The sequence below is a fragment of the Schistosoma haematobium genome, chromosome 2 (genome assembly GCF_000699445.3).
Source record: "Schistosoma haematobium chromosome 2, whole genome shotgun sequence".
Taxonomy (NCBI): Eukaryota; Metazoa; Platyhelminthes; class Trematoda; order Strigeidida; family Schistosomatidae; genus Schistosoma; species Schistosoma haematobium.
In genome coordinates this window covers 21,517,728-21,538,205 of record NC_067197.1, presented here as the reverse complement: position 1 = coordinate 21,538,205, position 20,478 = coordinate 21,517,728, and the positions used below count along the sequence as shown (strand labels likewise).

General features: G+C 29.9%; 1 protein-coding gene across 1 annotated transcript; it reads left to right on the top strand.

The window, feature by feature from the left end:
* Positions 1-1,124: 1,124 nt before the first annotated feature.
* Positions 1,125-20,187, top strand: MS3_00006456 (uncharacterized protein; the record flags this gene model as incomplete). The annotated part of the gene is made up of 5 exons (XM_051214612.1): positions 1,125-1,201; positions 6,766-6,923; positions 10,983-11,146; positions 16,611-16,894; positions 19,796-20,187. Coding segments are annotated over exons 2-5 (975 nt in total), but the record flags the coding sequence as incomplete, so codon positions are not given.
* Between the last annotated feature and the right edge of the window lie 291 nt (positions 20,188-20,478).

The following is a 20,478-nucleotide window of genomic DNA, read 5'->3' as shown; positions in this document are numbered from 1 at the left end:
CAAATGCCTTTTCATAATCAATGAAGTTGATGGACAGTGACGAGTTCCACTCAATTGATTGTTCGACGATGATCCGTAGTGTCTTAATTTGGTCTGTTCTTCCACGTATCTCTTCGTTTTTGGGTACCGTATGGAAATTCTTAGAGATCTGACGACATAACTTTAAAATATTTAAATAATGACCGACGTACTAAATGGTTTCATTCATAAAATTCGACTTCAGTTATGTTCCCATATGAAAATGTTTAAAATGATACAGCAGTTTACAAGAACAAAACACTTTACGAAGTAAATTGGGACAGATTACTGTCTCATTTTAATTTTGGGATTGGATAGACACACAGTACTCAGAATCTTACTCAAGTCCTTAGGTTGAGTAAATGACTTAATTTATCAGATTAGATTTGAGTACCGATTCCTTTTTATAATTTTAACCATTTATTGCTTTGGGATGGGTTTATTTACTCATTCTTCTATGTTCAATCTGTATACCGGATTTCCGGGCATTCTTCCGTTTATTCAGTGGATGACTACTAAATATGAGCGTAGTTATCACTATAGGTTTCGGTTAAAACACCTGAAACCATTATCATTTATCTGCTGTGAATAGGTCAGTATAGTGCATTTCAACATGGCGGAGTAAAAACATGAATAAAGTAAGTGTTATGTCTTGAAACGAAATCTCTGGTGATAATTACGCCATTTTATTAGTCACTCATCCATTAAATGGGTGGAAAAATGCTTAATACTGAAAAATGAAAAAATGGATAAATAAATTTACACGTGCTGCTTGTAATAATGAGTTCGAATCCCTTATTGCACTTCAGCTTTGATAATAATTATAAATAATAATGCTTAAATTGTATTTAGACCAATTTCATAGAATTAATATCATCAGATAGTCAAATAGATATATAAACGGTCGCAAGTATATATTAAACGGACAGATATGAATTCAGAATTATTTGTATGAATAAGTACATAGTGATTAAAAATAATTGGAATGACGTATTTAACTGTCACATGATTCTCTAATATCATATGCAGTCTAAATAGGTAATGAAAAATCGACTGTTGTCATGTAAATTTACCAAAAATATTATCCATTATTATTAACAGCTTTAGTTTCAAAAGGGCCTATGTGAATCGTAAAATGTAACACGTTCGGTTATCCGTTTACCCAGTGTTCATATATTAATATGTAAGTGGGTTCTTCTTATTTAAATAAAATCTGTGAATACCTTACACATAAACATCTTTAAATATCGAGTTACGGTAAATTTAACATGTATTGTAGGTGGATTTTCTACCAGTTATGTGTATATGATTTTAAGATAATAGGAAAGACTTGTGGCTCAAAAAAGATTGTTTTGCTAAAACTACATTTTTCAACTTGAATAGTGAAGTTTTCATGGTTTTTCTAGACAACAGTAAGTTTATGCGGATAATGTCGTATAAAGAGATTACAAAAACATTATGGTTAAAAGATAAATCTGAGAGAATGAAGTTTCATTTAGATTTCGTTTGCAATTTAAGCTAAACAGTTTGACTAACATCAGCTTACTAACAAATATGATAAAACAGCAGATAGAAATAAACAGCATAGTTTTAATACTAATGAAACTGATTTATAAAGATGTGAAGCATTCGTAATATACTTAGTCAAAATGTATGAAATGGAGGTAATTGTTATCCTATCTAATCATGACAAGAACACACCTATTTATATTCAGTTAATTGTTAAATAGGCCTTTGGTTAAATCAGAAACATAAAAAGAAGTCAAGTTTTCCGAAATAACTTCAAATCAACGTCTACGTATGAATTACTGCTTATTAGGTTATACATTAAATCATGAATTAGTATGCTACCAACTGTAACTGTTTGGATGTCCCTGTAAAATACTGAATATTTAATGACTAGTCGAGATCAATACGTACTTGCACACCAATAAGATCATATGTGATTTGATCATCCAAAATTATTTCATGTATCTATTATTTTAATAAAATACTTTCTACAATAATTTGTACTATGCAATCAAATCAGATACTGTTCAAAATGTCTCTGTTTACGGTAAAGTTGACAGATGAAACCAACTTAATTATTATTATTATTGTTAGTAGTAGTAGTAGTATTTAGAAGTAATATTCAATAAAAACTCTGACGCATTATTAATGAAGTCAACAAACTATTAACAATAAGATATTTAAATTCATTTTCGTAATATTATTTAACTGCATGATATTCGATAAAACAAATAATTTCAACGTAATACATTTTATTAACTTCTGCATTCATAAACCTCTGGTGAACAAGACTCAGGTGGGGACAACCAATTCATTGTTCGATATAAAGTTACAGAATATTTTGGTAAAATATGAGAATCATGTATCAACTACTTCATTTGAAAATCTTCCATCAATTTTCCTTCACATTCCGTATGATTCTTCCAATTCACAATTCCTTTCTATTTCCTTCAACTAGATCTTCTTAGCTTTCTGCTGCCATGGATTCCACTGCTGATTGGTGTTACATACTACTTATCTCGACAGACATAAGTGACATACACCAAAAGCCAAATTTAAATAATCAAAAATAGCGCAATAACTAACTAAGTTATTAAACTTTTGTATACTTCTGACTAAATAAATACCAAATGAATGTAATTTGTTTTACTCATAAACGTTTCTTTTTAAATTGATCAGAATTCTTTTCTTCCTTCACATTATCGAGATAATCAGTATAAATAAACAACGTTTTTCACTGAGGAATTAAAAGTTAAATATAGTTTTTGTTCAAATTAATACATGAACTGTAACTATCACTGTATAGAACAAATGAGAGTTAAATGTCTAATTAAAGTTATAAATAAAATATTGTCAGTGAAATAAAGTGATTTAAATTTTATTTTCGAAATAAATGAAATAATTCAAACACATTTAATTAACAAGATGTATTCATCATGGGCTATTAGAATGGTGTAGAATAAATGATCTCCTTGATCTTCAGAAAAGAATAATTGAATGTATACTAAGTCTCGTAAATTATCGAAGACTATTCTAGTTTAACTAGGAATTCATAGAAGCAAGTTATTAAATCTGATATTCCGATGGTTATTATAGCGTGTTGGAATCTATACCTTAAGCACATACGGAATTTCGAAGAAGAACACTAAATATCAAAAACTTTTCTAACGACTAATGTCAACAGATCAAACCTAAGGGTTTTCAAGCTTAAATTTATAGATCAATAGTTTAATAATTGGAGTCATACATTATATAGACTACCAGAACCCTAAACACCTAGATCATTTCTGATGAAATAGTGGCTCAAAGCCTAGATCATAAACATTAGTTGAAAACCTTGTACAAATTTAGATGTGAATAAACTCATTGAAGACGTGTGATGATGAGAAAAGTATTTATGTGAAGCTCTCATATATCTAACAAAAACAAACAACAATCTATAAAATCTTGTAGAAATGTAAGATAGACTAAAGAAAAAGAGTACCACTCTACCGTGTGTGAAAGAGGATAAACATAGTATATCCGAGATAAGAATAAGTTATGATAATCTGATGTGTTATGCATATCCATACATTTACAAAATAGTTTTTCAAATAAACGTCTATTCGATAAGAACTTTCCTAGGTTGTTAAAATTTCAAAACAGCTTTCAAGAGGCTGTGGGTGAAAATCGATCACATTATCTTTATTTAAGTGTTATATAATCGATTATTGTCATCTTTCTTTTTAATTTTTCTCGTTTTCATTTCATTAAAAATTTTGGAATTATTTCTCAGTCTTCCTTTCGATAAAATTTTAAACCTGAATGATTATCTCCCACTGTATTTTCTGAAAATATTTAAACTTTAAAACAGAAACTGTTTCATACCGAATCGTCTATTAACTTGATAAGATACGGTCATCAAAAATTGTATTTTTACAACCTACTAAATATTCCACATAAAAACTTTTTTTTCAATTTAACACGACCATTTACCTATAAAATCAATGAAGAATTCTTGATTATTTCAAAGATGCATACAAACTCTAATAACACAGACAATATTTAGTATGTCGTTGAATAGATAGTTAATCATATTTCTAGACGTTTCTAATGACAGATTTTACATTCAAAAGATTTTTTCATCGTACACTTACCATGAATCTGATGCAGTTTATGTGACATTTTAATCATTTAAAAAACTTGATAACAAGTTAATCAATGTACAATTCAAATAAATAAATGTTTTCAATACTAAACATAAAAATGACGTATCTATTAATAAATTCAAATTTTATAATCATAACTGTATGGTTCTATCTTCAATTCAGTATTCATTATGAAATAGAAAACATATTTCATAGAACAGATTTAAAGAAACTTGTTACTGTTCACCTCATGTTTCATAATACAATGTTTTGAATACTTTTTAGCTTATATTCTGGGACAACACGATTGTTAATCGTTGTTAAGAATAAGTCTCTGCTCATAAAATTGATCTATCAGATAAGACAACATATTCGATCGATCACGATTCCGTTTTTCAGTGTTAGTTCACTATGGAGTTTTCTTGAATAAATTATATTAGTCATTGAGAATTCGTAAACCAGTAACAAGTTTCATACTCGAATGATAAGATATATTATTTTTTAATTAGTTCTAATTGTCATTCAATTAAAATCATGATGAAAAACCCCTTTAAACCAACTAAATCCGCTACCAATAATAGTTTTTTGCTCAAAATAGACATATAAAATTCAAATAAAAGAGGTTTTATTAAGGATTAATTTTGAAACTGATATTACTTACAGCAAAGTTGATAAGTATGTAGAACTGGACTATCATTTTCATGGTAGTTAAGAACGTCTTAGTAGTGAATATCACACTGAAACCCTAAACTTCCACAGATAACGACTGGCAACATAATTTTGTTAAGATAGTGAACTGATCTAAGTTGGACCACCAGTGAAAAACTGGAAGCACTGGGTGGCCGTTTCGTCGGCAAACCTATACTGATAATTATCATGTACTCATTGATGATATGTAATCCTCGGAGTTCTAGTGAGAAGCCGTGACCAAAGGTGTGAGGCAGTCACACACCAAAAACAATGGAAGATGGTCACATAATATCATGGATTGGTTGAAGTTTGACAATAACACCGTTGGATACCGGCCCAGTGATCTAGAGGTTAGCCGTTCGCGTGACACCGAAGGTTCTGAGTTCGATTCCCGCGCGCGAATACGTGGATGCCTTCTGCTGAGGAGTCACATGCTAGGAAGAAACAGCCACCCGATTGTTACAGATTTTCAATGATAGTCTAACATTATTCCATCCATGGTTTCAATCTAAACAAAGATATGTATTATTCACTGAAATTTTCAAGAGATATTTGATTGACCTGAATTAAACATGTCTCAATTAGTAATTGGCTTCTCTTGATAAGGGACTTCTTACTGCTACGTGTCATCCACCTTGGACATAATTACGCCATAGAAATTTTAATTTCTCAGTGCATTCAAATCACTCAATTTAATTATTGATAATCGTTAAACTGGGTCAGATCCCTGGATTAAATATCAATCTTCTCATTAATATTATCAGTGTCAGGAATAAAACAACGCCTAAAATAAGTAAAAGATTTTCATAACTACTATTTACCCAATTTAATCAGGTCCAACAAAAATTCTATTCTCTTACCACTTCTATCGGTTGCATTTTATTGACAATCATCTCCATCCACTAGTATCAAACACCAACCCTACTAATAACAAGTGATAATTAAACTGATCAATTTCTACCTATTGATATCAATAATTAACGGACACCAAACATCATCAATAACATTTATAATTTGAAATAAAACTTCATTGGTCTTATACCATTTTGTATACAATTAGAATGAAACCTATTATAGTGACTTCCTTGATCATATAGAAGCTTGATTATTATTCAATATTCATGCTGTATGTGTATGAATATAATTTGCTCAGTTATGGGAAATAGTTCATGAAGAAATAAAGAATATATCGAATATTTTGTTTAAAGAATGTACTACTAAGTTAATCAAATAAAATCAAAGAAACAAAATTTTCTAAATTTCACTTTATTATTGAAACAAAATATAAATGTAATTGATTATCTTTGTAACTAATTGATTATTTTATGACGTAATCTATATCAACATTGTGACATAACAAACTTAAACATTATCATACTTTCTTAGTAAATATGTTCTATCAATTTTTTTTCTCTCTTTAAAATACCTTCATAAATATGATTTCACTTGTAAATTATTAAACAAGTGGTTTTCGTTTAAATTATATATATATATGTACATATATATTCTACTATTATTCATATTTAACTCACAATAGTTTTAATAATATAATTGGATGAAATTATCCTATTTCACCTTGACATTTAAAAATGGAGGTGGATATAATTGTATCACTGACCTAGATATTATTGTCTAACTAAATAGTTAATCAATTAACATTGTATCCAATCAAATATTATCAAATGTTTCGTCAATTATTACAATTCAATTTTCTTGAATAAAATTTCACATTTCATATTGTGTGACAATTACAATTCATAAGTTATGAATTTAACTAAAGAAATTAATAAAAAATTAATTGCAGTTAAAATTAATTATTTTTTTCAATTTTGTGGTAAGTTTTAAAAAAATGTTTGTTTTTTTTTTTTTTTTTTAAAAAAAGATTTATTCTTTAACTTATTTAATTTTATTTTTATATTAGCAATTTCATCGTTATTTGTTTATATGAATCCAATACTCGCTACATATGGTTTAAATTCATATCAATTAGGAATTACATCATTATTTTCAAATGCTTGTTCATGTATTTCAAGAATTATATTTGGTATGATTGCAGATCATACAAAACATCGTAATTATGTAAGTTAATTTTTTTCATAGTTCATTGTAATATTTAAAGAACAAGTGTGTCACATGTATACGTCACTGTTTTTGTTTTCTTTTTTTGCTTTCTCTTCCATTACAAATTTACATTGTGAAAGGAAATAGATTTTGTTTTGTAGTCTAATTTATTTTTTGAAATGTAGATAAGGGTGTTCTGAAGAACTTAGACAGTATGTTTAATAAAAGATTGGGGAAAAATATGTAATAAAACATTAGTATTTTTAATATATTCGTGAGGTATGTTACAAACGTTAATTTAGCATAAACTAATAGTCGAAAAACAATAAATGATCATTATTTATTATCTGCGGCAATTATTGATCAATTCTTTCATGATATTCATCTCACTAACAAAAAAAGTATCAGTAGCTGGAATAAAGTCATTTAACCTAACTCTTAAATTCAACTATAAAATGTACTTACTAATACTAATTATTTCTGTCAAATCACCATATTGAATGGAATGTGGAATTTTTTATAGACTAATACTGAATTATCTGAATGAGGAATTGTGAGGATTGTAATAACTTTAACAGTTGAATTCATGAGTCGATCTAAGCTAGACCACCAATAAAGATCTGGAAGCACTGGATGTCCGTTTAGTTTTAGTATGAAACTCCTCACTAGTGAGCATCCAAGATGCCGCACATAGGATTAGAACTCAGGGCCTTTAGTCTCGAGTGCCAACATTAATCACTGTCAAATTCCATACAAATCATGACAGTCTCGTCGAAAAAATCAAAGTGGTTCAGTTTCATAGTCGTAAATGTACTTACATTACCAGCGGCATTCTTGAGGTACCTCACCTTATGTATATGACTTTTAATGATTTTTGGTAGGGTAGTCAGTTAGTGGTTTCGTGGTTTATTCCTTAAATAATTCATGCTAAAAATAAGTATCATTAATGAACAAATACTCATTTGCTTATGTCCTCATATGAAGTTACCTCATGTCCCCAGCTGTCATCTAGCCAACAGAATACTATAACAACTACAAAGAGCATAATTAAGAAATCAACTTTTCAATCACTATCGTTTATATAGATTTATTGTATCATCATTTATTTCATTTTCAATTAAAGACTAACCGCTATTACATCTATGTAGCAATTGACGATAACCAGTAAATGGCTGATTTTTAATTATTGCTTTAATAAAGGATAAAGTCATCCATTTAAGCATATGATTAGGTATTTGCACGGTATAGAAATTCTGACCAACGTGATTAGGAAGTTGCAAAACAATAATTCTTGAAGCCTAATTACAGATAAATTATAACTTGTTATTTCTTACTTACCAAGATGTATCTTGCAAAATAATAACAGTATACAACATAATGTTTTGAATATATCTGAAATTAAGTTCCTGAAAATAGCGGGTACAAAACTTTTGAAGAATTAATCATACTTTGAAATGTAATTAAATGAAAGTTTTAATAGTTTCCAGAATTTTTTAAGATATTCTGAAGTTCCATTGATTTTAGTAATCTGCTCTCATTTACGCACAAATTTGATATTTCATAGCCATTATTATTGATTCATAACATTTTGCTTATTACTTTCCCCCCCCACATTAAACCGACATTGGACAAAGTTCACCACTGTGTTAAATTACTTCGAATAGTGATTACATTGAAACATAATCGATAGAATTTGATTGACACTGTAGACTAGGTAGTATACTAGTGGTTACTAGGATGTTACCAGTTAGTTTTTAAACATTTCAACCTCATAATCATATTCTAAATAACCTAGACTTAACCACTTTGTATCATTAGGTAATATAAAGTTATATCCAAATTAGGAAGGCACTAAACTTTTGTAGATTGTAAATATAATCTCAAATTCATTTTTCACCAGTCTTTTTTGTCATGTTATATTTTTTCCCCTTAAATACTTGGATAGAAATCAACATTGTAACATCTTATTTGTTTGTTTAATTTTTAATCGATTAGTGAATATTAACTGTCAATATTTTCTTAACTTACAATAATGTACATATTTCCATATTGATAAATAAACTATTTAGATTAGCTTTCTAAATTGAAAAAAAAACAAAAAAAAAATGTACCCATACGTATTTAACTGCCAACGAAAAAAAATTATCTGAAATTCTCTATTTATAAATCGCTAATATAACACTATAAGACAACTTTTTAAGGGCATCATGTGCTAGAATGAATAATGAATATTATTTATTCTTAAAAATAAGTTTATAATTAAATTAAAACTAATAACTTGTCTAGGATAGATAGAATATAGTTAGTTTATATTTGAATTAGTAGAATAAATAAATAATAAATATAATATAATATAATTAATAATTGTCAATTAAAGTTGTTATAATATGTATTATTGAAATAACTAGTTTTTAATTTATAAATGTTTATTTTTATTTATGATATTGACATGAATGATTATGAAATATTCAATTGAAGTTTTATTCATAATAAATATTTTTATAACTAATTCAATTATAATACTTTAATAATCTTTTATTAATTTAATAAATGATACTAATAGATTTTCTAATAATAAAAACTGTAAATATTTGATTTAGTTACTTAATAATATTAACTAACAGTTTATCGGTTTGAATTGTGATTTAATTATTTTTCTTTGAAAAATAGAGTATTATCATTGAAAATCTTACATAATAATGTGACTTATAGCTTGTATGATAAATAAAGTTAGTAAGAAATAAGTAAATGAAAATGCGATTAAATGAATCATGATTAATGTAGAATATGTACATTGATTGTTTACTGAACAGTGACAAATGTCTTATTTTTCTAGTCCTAATAGGTAGAGTTTAGTCAATACTAAGAACTGGATAAACATGACATCCGCCATTGTTCAGTGATCAACCAATTTAAATATTTCAATCTAATGGAAAGTTAGCCGCATCGCCAATAATTCAATGCTAACGTCTCAAACTATGGAACTGAGTGACTCAGGTTTGGATTATCCAGAAAGCATCAGTTCCTTCAAAATTTCAGCTATGCCTTGCTGAAAAGAGCCAAATAGTCAGAAATCTGGCTCTGAAGTCTTCTACTGACTGCTCCAAAACATCTAACAACGTTACTATTATGTATTAATTTAAGTTTTAAAAATTATCGTAAATAATGCCAACGAAATAGCAATACAAATAACGTTAGAAGACTAAACATAAGAGAACTAGTTCTGAGAAAAGGTATTCTATGATATTAAAAACCCAAATTCACACTAAGTTTGAAAAAGAATGAATAAGTCTGAATCACTGTCACTAATTGTAAAATGTATCAAATTAAGAACAATTTATCACAGTTAGCTAGCGAAATACGTCAACGATAATATTCATCTGAGAGATGGCCCTGACCAATAGTCTTTAAGTTGTTGAAATTATGTTTAACATAAATAAAGGTCTACAACAATAACTGATTTACAATCAATAATTAACACTTTATCCTTAACCTTCGTACTACTCATCCAGTGTTTCCATCATAAGTTAATAACACTTCGAAGACACATATTTTCAAATATTTGTGACAACAAAATATCTTAAATCCTCAGAGGCAATGCATCACAGATAGAAGATACTATCGAGTGAATTACTAAGAGGCACACACTGTCTTTGATTCAGAAGTGGATATCTTCCATTTAGCTGGTGGAGAAATGTTGGAGATAGCTAGCCGAGCTTTGCATGCCAGCATCCATATTTTGAAACTGTTAGAACACCATGATTTAAGAGGCTCTGAAATTGTCAATGTGTACAATTACTTCACTCCATTTGTTCAGAATTTTCACTGGTTTGGACTAGTCTTGGAACTTTTTCATGTATAGAAGAAGGGAAAAACACTCGTAACATTATCATATGCCTTAACCTAAGTCGGTAAAGTCGGTGTATAACTTGATCGATTGGTACTATTAAATAACCAATTAATGTAAACAATCTCTTTAAGTATTTTACAGAACTTATTTCTTTCTAAATTATATTTTGGTTTCACTTTTTCTGGAAGAAGTTATTCCTTGTTTTTTTAACCTTATTCATTTACAAGGTTTTAATGGCTTTATCATCTACATCACTTGGTTTAATGCTGTTATTTCTAACAATACCAAGAAATAAAGAATATTTATTCAATGGAAACGTGAATGAGAATGGGGAATTTGTAATGCATTTAACACCATTATTAAAAAATGACAGTCAAAGTAATTATATGGAGTAAGCGGAATTAAATATTTTTTTTAACTACGTTTTACTTCGTGTATTTCTTTTTATTATATATATAATTATAAATATTGTAGGGGGGCACTTTTAATGAAGTAATGTTATTCTATCTGATAGTGTAAATCATTTCTTTTTTGAAAATCTTGTCAACCATTGACCAGTCTAACATAGTAGTTTAGAGTATGATTTTCCGTCGTTAATGTTCACAAATGCATTTGATTGGTCACGGTGAACAGATGAATAAAACAGGTCACATCATGATCATAAATGTGTAGAAAAAATTTTACTTCCATTTATTATATTATAGATTCAGTCATTCAATTTTTACCAAATGATTCAGGAGTTACATGTTACACATATAAATCTTATGTTCTAGTTGCAATTTTCTTATAAATTAACAATCCCGATTTGAGCAATCAAGGAAGTAACAGTTGTTAGCTTCTATAATAATTTTTGAAATCTATTGACTTTCTATAGAACGTATCTTTAATCAAGCCTATAATACAGCTATTCTAAAATCTTTAGTTACAAATCATATTAAAAATAAAACTTCAATGTTATTTAAAACTAATTTAGATTAAAAATTCTAAGAACGATCATTATAAATTAACTTTTGTCATAATGAAGGTTTTATCTTAATATAGTTGTAGATATAAAATACCACAAAATTTCCGTTAATCACAAGTTGACAAGCCGTGACCAGTGGAGCTAATCCTTGTCGGGTGGAGACTGGTATCTACCCTAGTACAATCGAAGATGGTCGCGCGATTTCGTGGATTGGTTGGTGTTAGACATTAATACCACTAGATGCCGGCTCAGTGGTCCAGTACGTTAAGCGTTTGCGCGCGAGACTGAAGGTCCTGGGTTCAAATCCTGCGAGCGGGATCGTGGACGCACGGCTGAGGAGTCCCACAATAGGACGAAACGGCCGTCCAGTGCGTCCGGGTTACCAACGGTGGTCAAAGATCAATCGGTTCATGATCTCAACCAAAAACTTGATAATCTCCACAACTGATAATTACAAGATAAATCGATTATTTGTCCAGTAACTATTGAACGTTGTTTCAAATTTGTACAATTTTACATAGCTTTAAGTCAAAGGTGTTTTTAAACCTTAAGAAATGCTTAGAGAACTTGATGGGAGAAAAATAAAATCAATTAGTGTTCTTTTGATCGGTGTTGTTCTTAGCCTTAACTAAGTAAATATTGATAGCACGGTGGCCCAAAACTGTTTCATTTCATAATTATCAATACCTACTTGTGAATAAGTTATTTTTATTTTTATATACTATGAAGTATCGATCATACCTACCGCTAGGCGTTCATTGATGGAGTATGATGTTTTAAAAAAATTAAGATGATAAAAAAAGTATGTCTTTTCACAATACTATTCTTATTTCCAGTAGTATTCAAGTTGAATTTTGAAAAACAAACGCCTGTACACCAATAGTCAATTCCACTAGTAAGCATACTAACAAATGCCATTTAAAACGTAATTTGTAAAACCGGTGAAATGTTCATTTCGCCTTCAGAGGATACGGATTACCTTAACAACGTGTAAAGCATTATAATTGCAATAATTATTAACTGATTTTCAAAATATTGTGATATCATTGGAACCATGAACCGATCCAAATTCAACAACCAATTAAGATCCGGAAGCACCAGACGGTTGTTTCATCCTGGTATGGGAGTAGAACCCAGGACCTTCGACCTTGCGCACAAACGCCTAACCTCTAGACCACTGGGTCCGCATCAAATGGTGTTAATGTTTAACTCCAACCAATTCATGACTTGGTCCTGCACTCGACTCCCGCGTGCAGGAACTTCGATGCACACTTGTGTGTCCCATACCAGGATGGAACGGCTGTCCAATGCTTCTAGATTTCCAATGATGGTCTAACTTAGATCGATTCATGATTTCAGTGAGATTAAACAATCTCCACAAGCCCTTACTGATTATTTTGATTTCATCCGCATAAATACTATTTCCCTAATAATGAGTTATTAAAACAGTTTGAAAGCTGTACTAGTTTTATGACATCTTTAGTGTAAATATTTCTAAGTCTAATCATAAATCAATTTGCTCGTGCCTACTGTGGCAAATCTATTAGTGCAGTAATCTAAAAATTTAGTTTATTTGTCTCAACAAACAACAGTCGATAGCCTAAATTAGTATTGTAGATTTAAACGTATATTCTCCATGATATTCATGAGAAAAGCATTGATGATTTAACCATGAAATGACGAACTCAAATCTGTAGGCCACAGAATGTCTGACTATATAGTAAAGTTTTCTATTTTAGACTTTTTAAAAATAATTATATATTTTGATCGTATAAAGTACGCATGAGCTTTAATAAAAGTTTAAAACTTGTCCCGGAGTTAAATATAGTAAACTGTAAGTAGAACGACCACAGTAACCCACATAGTTCCTTCCGTATTTCTTTGGACAGGTAATAAACGATACAAATATATAATGAAAAAATTCCGTGAAGGATGAGCTTATTTCAGTCACATTACATATTCTATACTGTTATTACATATATTATGTTAACTAAAATGACTACTGTTATTATCAAAGTCATATTTCCTCAACAATGTATAAATACGTTTACCATAATGAAGGATTTTTATGAATCAACTAACTACTTTTGCACTGTACATAATATAAAGTTGTAAATGTACTACCGAACTGAATGTAAAGTATAATCTGTGTAACTGATACTTTGGTTCGTAAAGTGAGTTTATGTTCAGATTAGACTAAGTTTTAGTTATTTCTGAGACAAGGTTAGTTAAATCACTGATTCAAGTTGTCATGTTTTTCAACCTTTCTTTTTCAATTAAGAATTAACGAGCCTAGATTAAGTACAATTCCTAGCAATAAACAACATGATCTCCATGTATTTAAACTGAAATGTTTTCTGATCTCTTTATTTATCTAATATGATCTAAATGGTTTTGTTCGGCTCATAAGATTAGTTCAAAACCTTCGCTATCTCATTTATTATAACACCTCACCATTTATTTGTCTTCTCATGTTATAGCTACCATTTCTAAATTGTAGTTTCATTTCTTTCTTTTGGTGGTGAGTTTTCATCATAAACTGGCTCCACTCTACCTAAAATACAAAAACCTAATGATTTTTTGAACTCGATCATTGACTACCATAAACTGACTTCAGTCAGAAAATCACTAAAAAGAAGTTTTGAGAACCTTCAAAATGATGTCTTTTCTGTTCAGAGACTTTTTTGCATCCCACATACACACAATTCAAAGCACTGTTAAACCCAGGACCACTCAATTAGTACACATTGAGTCCGAATCCTTTTCCAAAACTGTCTTAACTGACATTTCTACACAGTTTACCAATATATCTGTCTCATTCACGTGCTCTAAATGAATTGTCACAAACATACTGGCATCCTCGAAAACGTTTGGAACACATGAAATACTTTTAAGGCTAATAGATAGTAGCAATTTAATTCAGAATTAAACAGTGTTTAGCTATTTCCAATATATACAATTTTTATCGATTAGTTTACAGATATATATATTGGAGTTTTCATTATTGAATTGCCCAAATACATATTATCCGATTACTGAATGCCATTTTGGATTGATACCGAAGTCCAAACATTTGAAGTACAAATTTTAGTCACCATGATATTAGAAATATATCGAGAAGAATGTCATACTGTGTGAATTATTCATGAACGAATAACCGGTCGATAAAGACTTTCAGTGAGTGTTCGTTATATCCGTCTCCTTACGACTGTCTCACGTAATTAGTAACCTAGTTTCAAGAGTACACAATTTATTTCAGCTTATAATAAAAAACTGACTTATATCTAAGATGTTGAATTCACGGTACCGTCAACTAATAATCGGACTTAATATTATGCAGTCAAAGTGTTTTTATAAACCTACTAATATTTACTAGTATACCGAAGTATATTTCGACGTCTTTTGAACGCAATGTTTTCTTCAATAAACTATAATTAAATATAAACTCGCTGAAGGTTAGATAATACCAAGATGCAATATTATAGGCACATTTTTTCCTGAATCATAACATTCATTTCGTTACTGTCTTGTTTTGAATCGTTCTGATTGTGCACTAACACTACCATTTTCCAGAGGTTTAGTTTTTTGAAAGAATATTAGATCCAAGTAATCAACTGAAATTTAATATGCTACAGAAAACCTGTTGAATCACAATTTAGAAACCATATGTCAGTTACTTAACAATGAAAAAGTAATATAATGAAAATTTTAAAATTGAGGTAAATATGTTTGCATGGAGATTTATTTTTATTTAAACTGTAAGAATGACAATCAGTAGAAGAAGAAGCCGACTCCACTGAAACTGTAGGGATATCCATTATCTTCTATAAGTCGTAACAAATCCTAATTAATTAGAATTTACAGTTAAGATAAATCTTTTTCATTGAAATCGTGAATCGATCCAAGTTAGTCAACCAATAAAAACTCAGAAACATTGGATCGCCGTTTCATGACAATATGGGACTCTCCAGCAGTGCATATTCACGATCCTGCATGCTGGAATCTAACCAGAAACCTTGTTTCACTCTCGAATACTTAACCACTAGACCACTAATCCGGTATCCAATGCTGTACAATTAAACTGAGCAATTTCTACCTATTGATATCAATAATTAACGGACACCAAACATCATCAATAACATTCGTAATTTGAAATAAAACTTCATTGTTCTTATACCATTTTGTATACAATTAGAATGAAACCTATTATAGTGACTTCCTTGATCATATAGAAGCTTGATTATTATTCAATATTCATGGTGTATGTGTATGAGTATAATTTACTCTGTATTGTATATCCTGACTCGGCATTTGGGTTTTTCATCAGAATTATCGTCTTTTCATTGGCATTTCTGTAGAATGATCTACAGATCCCCATATAACTGGTCTTTATAACCTCTACCATCATCGGTAGTGGGTGTGTTGCACTGGATGTCTGCTCTCTTGAAGTTAGTATCCTCTGTACATTAGGTTGTTTCAAATGAGTTTTATTTATCCTAAGCAGAGCCAAAATGCATCTTCTTATTTCAGTGTATGTTTGAATGACTCTACCGATAACACATAATTCGGATTTCTCATCTACTCATATTTGTTGTTACTCAGCCTGTCAGAAGTTGTGTTGGCTTTGTAGCTTCCATAAAATCTCGGGCTTCATCACAAACCCTAACAACTCTTTTAAATGAAGACCCATCAACTCTCAGGGCGAAGTTTTATTGATTTTCACTGGTTATTACGTGTTGCCAATCCCACTCCCAACACTCCAACGATACTCAGAGTTGATACTAGTAGTGACCCCACAAACGATTGAGGAAGAATGTATGTATTTCATAAATGATTTATGTTAATATGACTAAATTCCACGTATTCACTGGACTTTTCAACAATTTGACAGGACACTTTTTATTGATGGATTAAATATACCGCCATGTTGGCCAATGGTTTTAAAACAGTGTACATCCAATGAAAATCTCATTATATCAGAAAAGAATTATTACCTAAAAGCTTTTAATTCTCACAAATTATCAAGAGTTTATGTTGGAGATAAAAATCATTCATATCATCTGTCAATACATGTACAACAGAAGTTCCCAATTAATAAAACAATTCAACTTAGTTGTGTAGAAATTGAAACATCGGATGGATCTGATTGTGCGCCACTTGTTTGCGAGCATATACGTAAGTAAAGCTAATTACTCCACAAATATTAAAACAGTTTCCTTTCATTCTGTTTAGTATGGGCGTAACCAACTCTTGTTTGAATTATTCAATGTTTGTAATTACTTTAATGCAGGCAGATGACTATAATTAGATAATATCGTGCTGGCCATAGACTGACTTTGTTGGGATAGATAGACAGACACCATGAACAGCGAGCCATACTACACTATCACAATTAGATAAAAAATAACAGGGTTAATGATAAAATAGATCAAAAATGTAGTGGCAATTATGATTAGAAAGACTATATATTGACAATATGATTCGAAAAGGCAAAATGGAAAGGTATGTATGAAAGCGGGATTGAATTTAAGACCGAGAAGATAAAGAGTAAATGCATTTTCATGCTTATAAAAATTCAGTCTCCAACTACTGATAACGGTTTTGACAGCGACTCCAACTAAGTAGTCTGCACTTATTAAGACAACTTATTTCGGTAGTCAGTGATTTCAAAGACTGATACCATATCTCGGTTTGGTTGCCTTTACCCTTCTTTTAACCTACTTCTACACCCGAAAGCTTCACCCGTCGAAATAGATTATGGTTATGTATTTGTAACACTCGTTTCGACCAGCTCAATTGATACAGGCTTATAACCTTATCAGCTGGTATGCCACCTTTCATTGAAATCAAGTCTTTCTTGACGTCATGATTTATTGGAAAATAAGGATAAAAATAAAATTTACAATTCAATCTCTAAAAGCTGAAATGATTTTACTCATCACTTTAAAAAAGCTATTTCAATAAAGTTTTAGCAGTTTACTAAGTGATAAAATTGTTCATCAGAGTAGTTTTATCCTCTTGATCAATACACTATTTGTTTCGAAATGTTTGAGTTAACAGTTAATTTTCATAGCACATATTATGGATTGATCCTAGTTAGAATACGGTTGAAAAACTAAAAGCAATGGATGGTTTTTCATCTCTTTAGGGGACTAATAACGAGTTCGGATTGATTACCTTTTTATGAATCGAACCCAGGATTTTCGATTTCCTCGAAAATGATCGACCTCTAGATTACTCGGCCAGTGACCAATAGTATGCATGTCTAACTCCAATCAGTTCACAACATTGCACAACTATCTCCCATTCTCTTGGGTCGGTACCCAATTCACACTAAAGATACTTACACTCCACTGGTCACAGGTTCTCACTAGGACCCCTAGAATTGCATCTAGAAGTTAGACACTAGTGGGGTTGTTGATTAAAACCGCTGAGGTCCATACTAGGATGACAAACCTGTTCGCTGCTTCTTGGTTTCTGGTGGAGCTTTAACTAAGATTAGTCCATGATGTAAATTGTGATAATAAAATAATCTATTCTAACCATTATTCTGTATGTACATTCTTTTTTCTTCTTTTCAAGGGAATTGCTGAACTTACCTTAATAACTAAGAATTTATTCTGTCCTTTTTTAATTTTTAACATCTGAATGAAAATTTTTAGAGCTTTTTTAATGGTATATTTATCGGCTGATCATATAGAGTATAAAACAATTGTGTATTAGCTTAAATTGTTACACTTCATATTACTGGCTAGATAGTAATGAAAACTAGGACAAAGAATTAAAAAAATAACACTATTAGCATTGGAACGTGGAACATACAAAAATTTAAAAACAAACAAATGAAATAGAAATATGAAGAGTATCCACTGACATTGAGCTTTAGACTTAGTGTCAGATAAGAATTGATGCTGTGATTAATTCCAGTCTATTTCATTTAACATCAGAATTACAATATATGTATATTTTATCCAACTCTACATAAAAACATAATAAGGATTTTGATGTTGTGTTCCCTGAGCTGGATGGTTTATTAAAGTCAGTGTCAACATGTGAAAGTAATAACCACCGTATAATGATAAATTTAGTTAACTTGTGGTGTGTGCTACTTATATTGACATAAGTAGTATATGATGTTAGTAGTAAACAGAAGGTCTGGAAGTAGAGAGACAAGAGGATCGAACAGTAAAGAATGGAAACAAGATGCAATTTGTATGAAAATGCAAGAACAAAGAAGTCTGAGTCATTTTGAGACAATCGATGAACATTTTGCAAATTAAGCATTTACTTTATGATTGCTAGATTTTACTCACAAGTCCTGTAATTGTGTGTTAAATACATTCGATTGTTCCCACTCGTGTTTTGTTCACTACAAACTGACTTCATATATAAACAATTAGTTTAAAACCCTAAATTATTATATCACCAGTCATTTTTTCTTACATATATAGTACTTCACTAGAAATTTCAGGTTCTGTATTTTCATTATTTTTATTAGTTTGCAAAAACTAAACTTTCGTGATATTCCTGCAAACTAACATTTATGTTTGATCTATACATAGAGACTGAATCCATTAAGTGTGGTGATTTAACTTACAAAATTCAGGTATGATTTCGATAGGTGAAATGGTTGATCAGTGTGAGGATCATGTAGCTTTATCTAATTATTAACTGTTTCCATTCAATTCAATTAATCAGTCATCTATCCCAGTCGTAATGGTTGTCAAATTTTTAATACTTTAGCATAATCAACTCTTTTGAGAAATTATTTGTTTTATATATGAAGCTTGATGATAATCTATCCAAAAATAGATGGTATCGATCATGTAAAGTGTCTAAGAGTTTCTTCACTGATATTTTGTTCATTAATAGACTGCATCTCATAAGTATTTAATACTTTTTTAGATTTTACGTTTGTTTGTACGATAAATAAAAGAATAGATTTTTGAAATCGGATTTAGAGTATTCAGAACACAGTAAATTTATATCTTACATTTGATTATTAACATTTATTAATTTATATTTTAAACATAATTAGTTTATTCTTTTTAATCTATTTAAATAAATACAAACCAGAGGATGCATCATGGTCAGTTGTGATATTCGTTTTAATTCTACGCTGTTTAGTTAGCTCAGCTCATGCACCAATTTCAAATCTACTAGATTCAGTAACATTTTCAATACTTGGATCAGGAAAGGCACATTTCTACGGTAGATCAAGAGCACTAGGATCATTTGGTTTTATGATTGGTTCTCTATTAACTGGTTTTGCAGTATATCAGTATACACCAATAAATTATCATCATACAATAAATGAAACAAATCTGAATCTTTTATACTATACTAATAATTCATTAAATATCAACTCAGTGAATCCGAATTATATACCAGCAATTATAATCGCTTCATTATCAGTTGGCATTGGCACAATTGCATCAATATTTTGTAACTATGATAATACAAAATCTGTAGAAACACATTTTACAAAAGCATTAACCACAGCAATACGTTCACCAACAATGATTCAGTGTTTAGTGGTTGCATTTATGACTGGTTTGATTATATCATTTGTTGGTGAATATAATTACCTTATTCTCACCACGATCTATCATGTACCACATTATTTCCTAGGTTTATTAACAACTATAGCTATTATTGTAGAAATACCAACATTATTATTTATTTCAGGTATCACTGTAAAACGCCTTGGTGTGATTGCATGTCAAGTAATTTCACAAATTATGTTAACTATACATTTC